Source organism: Vipera ursinii (assembly GCF_947247035.1).
Source record: "Vipera ursinii genome assembly, chromosome: 3".
Taxonomy (NCBI): Eukaryota; Metazoa; Chordata; class Lepidosauria; order Squamata; family Viperidae; genus Vipera; species Vipera ursinii.
In genome coordinates, this window is record NC_139516.1 from 189,175,460 (window position 1) to 189,186,220 (window position 10,761).

Sequence of the window (10,761 nt, forward strand, 5' to 3'; positions counted from 1 at the left end):
ATCCTCTAACATTTTAAATTGACTCCTGGGCTGTGTTGATAGAATGTTCATTTGTTTCAAATGGAATGTAAGAGCAAGGAAAGCAGACTTAGTTTGTTTATTTATTTATTTATTTATTTATTTATTTATTTATTTATTTATTTATTTATTTATTTATTTATTTATTTTATTAGACTTATATACCGCTCTTCTCCCGTAGGCAGTTCACAAGTTTTTTTTAAAAAACAATACAACAATTACAAAAATTAAAACAACTAAAATGATTACATTAACCCTGAATAAATAAAAATCCCAATTAGAATCCAATTAAAACCCCAATTAATACTCTCAGTCCAGGCCAGAAAGCTCAAAGAGCCAGGTCTTAGTTGTGTTTTAAATGTTCTAAGGGTTTGATATTGCCTTAATTTCTTACTGAAATAATATTGTTAAATGGGATTTGTTCAGATTAGGGCTGCCAGATCTCAACTGGAGAGCCAGTTAGGTGTACTAGCTAAAAGTACTAGGCTAGAAACTGAGAGATTGTGAATTGTAATCCTGCCTTGGGCATGAAGTCAGATGGGGGACCTTGCGCCAGTCAGCTCTCTCAGCTCTAGGATGGAAGCAATGGCAAACCACTTTTGAAATATTATCAGGAAAATTGCTGGGACTTGTCCAAGCAATTGTCAGTAGACAAGATTGATTTAAAAGCATCCTAAAAGGTCTCAGCTGTTAAAAAAAGTAGACCACTGTTAGATGACAGCAAACAGTTAAAACAGTTTCTACATGTCTTTGCTGCCATTTAGATCTTATTTTTTATGTTTTGAAACTGGTAGGTGAAGTTCACCAAAATCAATGAGCTGTAGCAACTCCCAAATTCATATGCTTTCTGTTCTCTGATACACACAAAAAAATCCTCCTAAATATCCTTTTAATATAGGATATTTCAGACATTCCTACTTTTTCTATGGGATATTCTGTGTGTTTCACATGCAAGGCCTACTTGCAATAATCTTGAGAGCCCAGACCATACAGAGCAACCCAAAACTTTGACTATAGCACCCCGAAATCTCCAAAAATTATTTTAAAAGTGTCAGAAGAGGAAATGCTTGGAATGTATAATTATGCTAATGAATGAACCTTTATTGTCAAAGTACAACCATGTATACATTGAGATTAGCTGAGCCTCCCTTCGTGCTCCCCCCCAACTCACAGTGCAACAAACCCTCCATCTTATTACACCAACTATATTTACTTTAGGTTAACCTGAAGTATTTTAAAAATGAAATCAAATTCACTTGTCCTGGTTTCATACACTGTTTTGGGGTGAATGGGGTCCCTGGAATGTATTTAAAATCCAAATTGTGCTCCTCTACTACAAAGAAAATCAGTGGGAGACTGGCTGATTGAGAACAGCTCATTAAGCTATTGGATGAGTAAACAGCAGAAGTGAGATTTGTATCAAGGATTTCATAATTCTATAAGAGGATTCTGTTATTATGTTATACCAGCTGTTTTAGAGGTAGAAACTCAAGAAATTTATCTGACCATCTCATTTCTCTAATTCCTGGATAGGAAAAGTATGCACTATAAAATCAGTTCATGACAATGTGAAGGTCTTGCAGCGGAATGAAAGTCTTTTAAGGACAAATCTGCAGGAAAGAGGTGGACAAAAAGAATCTTCATTTCAGTATTTATATAAATAGTGCTTCTGTGTGCAAAACTCCAAGGCACTTGGTTTTGTCAGCTTGCTGAATTTAGTTAATCATATTCAGATGCATGTGCTAACAGATGGCTCTACCAGGTGTCAGTTGTGGGCGAACTGCTGGTGTTTTTTTAAAAAAAATAAACACTTGTGACCCTGGCTTCCAAAGAAAAAGAAAGAAAGATGTGGATTTGGAGTGATATGACTATGCACATTTTTATAACTTTTTAAGGTGTCTGTATATCCATTAGCTCTGGCTTATATCACTGCATCTCATTAATCTACCTTGCAAGCAAATTTATGATGAGATTAATCCTGACGGAAATATTTGAAGCCTTGATATGCATGTAGAATATGCAGGATAATATCCAGATGAATTTTCAAAGAGAACTTACTACAGGTTTGTTTGTTTTCTACTGTGAGCAAAGGTTCTTGTCTACAATGATTTAAATAATTGTTTTGCCATTTTATCTCCTAACATTTGAGGCTTAGCCTATCCCTATTTTTAATTTGTCTTTTTAAATACCTTTTTTCCGTAAATTTAACTATTCTAAATAAGCACAAAACTGCTCCAGTGAAAGGAGAGGAGCTTTGGGAGTCACCCACACTAGCCAACGTTCTGCAGAGTTGGCTTTTGGAAACAAGACAGAAAGGAAAAACAGGAATCTCTTAAGAAGTATATAACATATGATTCAGCTTCTCCAATTTGAGAATGTTCCCTGAGATCCTCAGCTAGCACAGTAAAAACTGAAGGTAACAAAGTTTGGAAAAGCTGCACAATGGGGAAGCAATTCAGTTCACTATTCAACACATCTTGTCTTCTCCCTTTTCTCCACCCTCTCTTCTTCCAGGCTTACTTGATCAGTTGTGTATGGAATTGTTACCGTTACATTAATAACAGAAACAACTCTGATGTCCTGGTCTACATTACCACTAATGACACAGCGGTAAGTTTATTGGGGTTGACTGGAGCTGTGAGAGGTTCCTGGGTTTAGATGAAAAAACCTGTTTTGGATGGTACAAAATCCAAAGTGATGGGAATCTTCAATGATGCAACTTTGACCAGCATGGCTGTTGCTTTCCTATGTACCTATCAGGCAATGATGGGTCCTATTATGCTGAGACGACAAGTTGCCCAAGTCAGATATCACTTTCTCTATGCTCTGGTTTCACCAAGGAAAAATCAGCTAAATTCATTTCTGGAAAAACTCTCTGTGGTTTTGGATAATGTGTGTTTCAGGACATTAGCAGGGAATGCTTTTGTCTTCTTGTTGAGCTTCCCAGAGATATCTGGTTGGCCATTACTAGTAACAAAACAGTGATTAAAATATCTTTTCAGTAAGTTCAGGTATGTAAAATTTGATTTTAACCATGGTTTAGTAAATAGACCCAAATTAGTGTGGTTCCAATACTCCACTTAGCCATGAATCTTAGGTTATAAACCACAGCAGCTCATGATACATTAAATCTAAAAACAAATGTATACTATGGCTTAGATTGGTGTATAAATCCAGATCTAACAGGGTTCTTTCAGTGGTCTTATATTTACAGCTGCAGTGTTCAGGGATAAATGTATATTCTCACTTGTGCCCAAACCTGTCCCTATGTTGACCATCCTTATTAAGCACTTCCTAGTTAATTACCTGCTGCATGCCTTTTATCTAAACCTGAAGTTTTGAATATTAGAATTACCATAGAACAAGCCAACACTTAACAAAACATCTAACTAAAATTTCACATCTTAATTTGTTCCAACCTTGATGCTGATATAGATATTATGGTAAATGGGTCTTTAAAAAAATCTTACAGTGGGCAGACTGAACCTTGTATTCTCTAGAAACATTGGCTCCCAGTATTAGCTTATGGATCTGAACTGGACCTCTGTCAGTAGGTATAGTTCCTGTAAGGGCCAGGAACACCAACAACCTGCTCAACCCAAAAGATTCAGTCCTTCACCCTGGGAAATCTTAAACAAAAAGAGTATCATTAATGTGCAATAATGCAATTAAATCCTTTTGCTTCAATTCCCATAGCTATCCACACCCTGATATTGGACGGTCCAGGAACATAAACTTTTTCCGTTAATGTTTGCTCTGAATTAGACCCAGAAAGCCCATTTCTTGGAGGTGTCTTTTAATGACTCCCAGATGATCCTGCCACAGAAGACTGTATATTTTATATCACTTCCCCTGATAAGTGTATGTTCTTTGTCTAGAGAGAGCTCTTTTATTTTCTAAAAGTTAGTACTGTCAAATAGTGGGCAGCTGTATATTCTCTCACTCAATAAATGTCTTCAGAGGAATGCTTTGGCAACACAAAGAATTTCAAAGCTATAAATTATCTCTGGGCAGTCCATTTCCATTTGTAATTGCTCCAGAGTGGTTTCTAATGGCAAAGCTCATAGACAAACATTTAGGTTGCTTCCTGCTCAGTTAAGCAGAGAGACAAACTGAGCTCCACTATTTAACAGATGATATTTTATTAAGAAATAATTCCAGCTGTTCCTTTGTATATGTGTTTCAGGCAGGCTCTTGAAACTGTTCTAAGTCCTGTGAAATATACAATGATAGTTGTTTGCTTAATCATTTACTTTACTTGTATGGTGCCTGTTCCAAAATTCTGGGGTGGCTCACAGTGTCAGTGTATAAAATGATTATCTCAAATCCTCAAATACATATAAAAATAAAAAGAGCAAAATGAAAGATAAAAACCACATTCAATTACAACACACCATTCTGTTGCATAGGACAAAATGGATAGGTCTTCACAATTTTGCTGAAGCCCAAGATGGACAAACTGACCAAATCTCAGCCAATAGGATGCAGCTGATGAAAATGTGATTTTACTTAGCTGTTCAAAAGGAATGATGAGAGGAAAGATCTCTAAGACAGTGGTTCCCAACCTTTTCTATACCCCGCACCCCTAGAACGCTTCTGTTATATTCTCACATCCCTTACAAAAGTTTGAAATAATGGCAACGAATTATGCATATACACTATAATTTTGAAAACCCAAGTTTTTGCACCCCCTGGAATATCATCTTGCACCCCTGGTTGGGAACCTCTGCTCTAAGGCATTCCACAGTGTAGAGGTCTCTGGGCAGATCTATTGTCAGCACCCACCCTGAATGTCAGTGCCCCTTCAGGAATGACCAGAACCACTGCAGAACAATGACCATCACTCCAATTGCTCAGAAGTGGTCCAGGAGGCTAGCCCAGTTGATGGTTTTAAAAGCTGCTGAGAGATCAAGGAGGAACAGGAGGGTTGCATTCCTCCAAACCTGGTCTCCCCGAAAGTCATTAACAAATGTGACCAAGGCAGTATCCTGACCTTAACTCTGACTGCCAAAAGCCCAGATAATCTATTGCTCTAGGGTTCTTTGGAATTATAAGACCATCAGTTGTTCCACAACCTTTCCTAGAAAAGAAAGGATCAGGTTCATGATTATCATGGGTCATTGTTAATCTTAAAAAAATAAAAGATGTCCAATACTACTATCTGAAATATTAGTCCACCAGTATTTCAGAATCAGGTTGAGCAGATAATATAAAAGATTATGAAAGCCTCATTACAGCTAGACCTGGTATTTAATAGCATATCCAGAGCTCCTGGGGTCCAAGGATCTGGAACCATGGCTTCCAGTGTGAGGGCAGACAGATGGAAAGGGGGATTAATCAAAGATTCAGTCTCCTGCCATACTTCCCTAGACCATTCCAGTTCCTGTAACTACATGACATCCACTCCTCCTGGCCAGGCCGTTCTACCTCTATCCAAGAAAATGTCCTGCTATCCAATGCAAGTGCTCTTAAGTAGATTAACCAACTTCAGGATTAAATCAAGCCCTCAGACACCTAACTCCTCACACTAATCCCTGCCGTGGCATCACCTCCACCCTGCTTTCACTAGAGATGGCCTCACAAAACTGGGAGATGTGAAGTCAAGGCCTGACTCTCCCCCTTGTTAATAATTCAGGTTTCTACTTCAAAATCTATGCATCAGGCTGTAGCCCACTGACCAGGCTGGTGGAAGTCTGCAATATTTTTCAAATACTTTACAAATCACATTCTAGCATGTTGCTATTTCTCAGCATGAAATGGACCAGCACTCTGAATCACAACTGCCTTGGTTAACATTTTCAAGCCAAGCGTCCATCCATGCACTGTATCATCAAACTCATTTTACTGCCTCCTAACATGTTCACATAAAAAAAAAATAATAAAAGGAAAGGTTTCCGCCATACATTGATATCATGCAGAATGCAAGATATGGAGAAACTGGTTATTCGTAAGTCCAGTAGTGGGCAGATGTGGGAAGGAATATTTTGCTATCAGATATCACTGGAATAGCCAAATTTGACTTTACTACACAAATGGTTATTGGGTAGTAAAGACATAGTTGAATACATGGCAGAATGGCAGAGAAACAATACCTCTCTTCCATGTTTTTTTTTTTCTGCCTTAGTTCCTTAATCATTTATTTCTTTAGCAAATTTATATAGTCACTTACAAATGTGTCTCCTAGCAGCATACAACAAACAATTTAAAATAAGCATAAGTCATTAAAAATTAAACATAGTTATAATTAAGTCAATGGAAGAATGGACCAACATCTTAAACTCAATATAACCATCTCTGTTTCCAGAGCATCCCCAAGGCTGCTGGAAAACCTTGATTTAATGGATTTTTGGAAGGCTAATAGAATTGGAACTAATCTCACCTCAGGGAGAATGGTGTTCCAGAGGACAGGAGTCACAGCAGAAAAGACTCATCTCCTGGGTTCCATCAAAGGGAACAGTATAGCAGATGGGACCTGTAACATATTTCTCTTGCTGGACCTAATGGGATGGCTAGATGTAACCCAGGAGAGGTGGTCCCTCAAATAACCTAGTCTCATGCCATGTAGGATTTTAAGAATCAAAACTAATACCTTGGATTGAACCTGGAAGCAAATACAGGTCACAGGACAGAGGTGTAACATGTACTGTTTTAGGGGCACATACAGTTGCCCACGCCATCACATTTTGCACCAGCTGAAGCTTCCAAACTCTCTTCAAGGGTAGCCCCATGTAGAATGCATTCTAGCGATAACCAGGCCTTGAGTAACTGTGAGTAGAGCCTCATGATCCAGGAAAGAGTGCAACTGGCACTCAACAAAAAGGTGTGCAAAGGCCCCTTTATTCATGACTGCCATGTGCTTCTTGAACGGTGTCACGAGTACAGAAGGACCACAAGATTGTATACCAGGTCTGTTTGGGGTAGTGCAATTCTACCCAGCGTCAAAGATGGTAAAGTTCCAGTTCCAGAAAGTCCTAAAACCCAAACCCAAAGCCTGCTGCCCCCATCCATAGCCTCCAAACACAAATGTGTCTGAGACAGGAAGTCAACAGTATTGTTTAATTCATTGGGGGTGGAGATATATAATTAACTATCATCAGCATTCAGATGACATGTCATGGTATCTTTAACTTGCATGTTTGCTGTCTCAGATAGCATAACAATTAGCACTGGTAAGGCTGAAGTTAACTTGGCAGTCAGATCAATGATTTGTCTTTCCTTGTTTGCATTGTGACAATGTTTAACTGAAAAATAATTCTGCTTCCTGCCACTCCTAAGTGCTTGTTACAGATGTGCTGGTGTAAAAAGAATGTTTTCTGTAACACAACAGTGATTTAACAAAAGAAAAGAAAAAAATCCACAACCAATGTGCGGAGGTTTATTGGAGCCAAATTCATTGGTTAAAACATATGGACACTGCCTGTAGGGACTGCTGTTTGCTGTAATCCAATTTTGAAATGGCTTGTTCTTGATCCATTTCCGCTTTGGAATTGAGCCATTGAGTCTTATTTTATTAATGAATGATGCTGCAAATCAGTTTTCAGTTCCATGGCTCCAAAGTTATACATGTATCAACTAAAACCACAACTGCCACTGACAATGTAGAAAATACCTCTCCTTTTCCTCCATTTCTTTCCAAATTCCTGAAAGTGTGAGCTCTGTTTTAGAAGGAATTTTAAAAAGTAATAGTTTGTAAACAATAGTTGAAAATACTCTGAAGAGGGAAGAGTTGTAGGAAAATGGTCTGTGGGTATACTGACTAAAATGTTTTGTTTTTTAAAAATATATCTATTATTTTTCCTGTTAAAAGAAAACTCCTCCCTATAAAAGCTGATTTTTTTAACCCAGTATGTGCAGTCCTCAACTTACAACCACAATTGAACCAGAATTTTTATTGCTAAGCAAGACAGTTATTAAGGGAATCATGCTTCATATCGCAATCGTTTTTGCCACAGTTGTTAATCACTGCAGTTGTTAAACAAAACCAGCTATCCTCACTGATTTTGCTTTGGGAAGGCTGCAAATGGTGATCCCATGACCCCAGATGCTGCAACCCCATCATAAATACATGCCAGTTACCAAGCACCTGAATTTTGAGCACATGACTTTAGGGATGCTGCAGTGATCATAAGTATGAGGACTGGTTGCGAGTCACTTTTTCCAGTGCCATTGTAACTTTGAATGGTCATTAAATGAATGGTTGGAAGACAAGGCCTATAGCTGGCTGGGGAATTCTGTGAGTTGAAGTTCACAAGTCTTAAAGTTGCAAGGTTGGACATCCCTGTTTTAATACTACATTTTTCCAAACCATCTTTCTTTATTTTCCTCAGGTGCTGTTGCCATCATATGATGACTCTGCAAATGGCCCAGAGAAAGATGCCCCTCCTCCTCCTTACGTAGCTGCATAAGTGTGATGTGCACCTAAAAAAACCAACTATATTATTTTTCAGATCATCCAAGCAATATATCCTTCCACTTTCAAGATGGACATGCAAGAACCTAGATTTATTTATAGATTATTTTCAAAATGTGTTTGTGTTTTCTTGTTTAGCCTAAAACATCACTGAACTGGCTCAGTTTAGCAAAATATACTATTGCATTGTAGGTTTTTTTTCTTCATGTAATATGTATCTTTATTTCCACCATACCTGTACGTGGAAGTTTTGCAGAATTTCCAAATCAATTTTAAGAATCGTGTCTCAATTTACAACTCTCCACTGGATTTAGAATTACCTTTCCTTTAATCCAGATGCAGGCAAACTATAGGTCAAATATAGCATCTTACATCACAATGTTGCTATTGGGTGGCAAAATAGCCAAATTTCAGAGGAATTTCAGACTGTAGGGTAATAAGGATAGGAAAAAAGTTATCTATCTGCCTCCCCCACAAATAGGGATTTATGTTTCTTTTATTACTCTAACCATTCCATCCCCAGGGATGCGGTGGCTCAGTGGGTTAGGACGCTGAGCTTGTCGATCAGAAGGTCGGCAGTTTGGCGGGTCGAATCCCGAGTGCTGCGTAACAGAGTGAGCGCCTGTTACTCGTCCCAGCTTCTGCCCACCTAGCAGTTCGAAAGCATGTAAAAATGCAAGTAGAAAAATAGGGACCACTACGGTGGGAAGGTAACAGCGTTCCGTGCGCCTTTGGCGTCTAGTCATGCCGGCCACATGACCACGGAGACGTCCTCGGACAAGCGCTGGCTCTTCGGCTATGAAACGGAGATGAGCACCGGCCCCTAGAGTCGGAAACAACTAGCACGCATGTGCAGGGGAACCTTTACCTTTACCTTTTTATTCCATCCCCAAACATAAAAACACCCTGAAACATTATAGTTCTCCTAGTCCAGAAATAATATGTTTCATCAGCCTGTTTCCATAAAAATTGAATCACAGTTCCCATTATCCCTAACTGGAATAGCCAACCACTGTACTGGCTGAAGGATTTGAAAATAGTACAATTTAAAACAGTGGGAGGGTATCAGGCTGGGGACTACAGATTAAGACTTTTACTGTATTTCCCCAAAAGTAAGACCCGGTCTTATATTATTTTTGCCTCCAAAAGAGGCATTAGGTATTTTTCATGACATCTGCCTTGCCTCGCAGCAGCAGCGCCAACAACCCCATACAGCAGGAGCCCGCATGGCTGCTAGCCCACTTCTGCTGCGGCTGCTCGCAGCAGGAAACCATGTGGCACATCACACTACTGCTGCCACAATGAGGCGAGGCAGATGGGGGAGGGGGTGAAGCTGCCCCATGTGTCCCGCACATGCTTCCTTCAGCCCCCCCAACTAGGCCATTCCTTGCTCCCTTTCCCAAGCCCGACTGCCATGCTACCGTATGGAGGATGGGCGGGGTAGACCTGGTCCCCCTCTGCCATTTCGGAGCCAGGGAAAAGTGACAGCGAAAGGCTCTGCTGCTGCTGTGCGCCTCTGGAGGGGCTTTCTTCATGCTCTGCCCTGCAGATCATCTGCCTGGCAGCAGCTGCTGCTGCCTCCTTTTCCCCTGCCAACTCTCCCATGGCTTGTGCCATGACCACTGCCTCCCTCAGCTAGCATTCCGTCATCGCCACTGGAGAGAACAGAGAACGGAAAGCGGAGCGGCTCTACACAGCAATGCAGAGAAGAGAAGAGCACTTGCTTGCTGCCTTGCATCACCCCACTTCTCCCTTCTCCATTCTCAAAATGGCAGCTCCATTTTTTGCCGCTTCTCCTCCCGGCGCTGCTATGGAGCTTGGTGCACCATTACCCAGCTCCTCCCTCTTCCCGAAAACAAAAAATTCCAACTTTGTGAGATCTTTTTTTTTTCACGAGAAGTTGGAAGGTCTGACTGAACTTTTTTTAGTCTCACAAACTCCGTTGCCCTGCAGCAGGAAAGAAACGCACCAGAGCTGGAAAGCAGGTTAGTGAAAAAGGGAAGCGGCGGTCACGGTGCAAGCCATGGGAGAGTTGGCGGAGAAGGAGGTGGTGGCTGTTGCCAGGTGTGTGATCTGTGGGAGGGAGTGTGAAGAAAGCCCTTCCAGCGGTGCACAGCAGCAACAGAGCTGTTATGTATTAAGGCTTAAAGAAACACCAAGCACTTGTATAACACTCACTACCAGTATGCATTTGAACTGTAACCGTTTTGGCGGGAGTAAATTATGGCGGGAGATTTAGGTTCAAACTGATTGGTTGGCTGTGTACACAGAAAGGTATATAAAGAGTGCAAGTACCCCCTAACCCCTCAGTACAGTTATGGTCACCAAATAAA

The 10,761-nt window shown here is 40.2% G+C and overlaps 1 protein-coding gene across 2 annotated transcripts in view; it reads left to right on the top strand.

Annotated features, from left to right (window-relative positions):
• The window catches only part of LAPTM4B (lysosomal protein transmembrane 4 beta), a 46,121-nt gene extending 35,360 nt beyond the window's left edge, over positions 1–10,761 (top strand). For both annotated transcript variants that reach the window (XM_083358961.1, XM_083358960.1), the window contains 2 exons: positions 2,533–2,628; positions 8,346–10,761. In XM_083358961.1, coding sequence (XP_083215087.1) covers positions 2,533–2,628; positions 8,346–8,423 — 174 coding nt within the window. In that variant the 3' untranslated portion in view covers positions 8,424–10,761. The remainder of the gene's footprint in view (positions 1–2,532; positions 2,629–8,345) is intronic.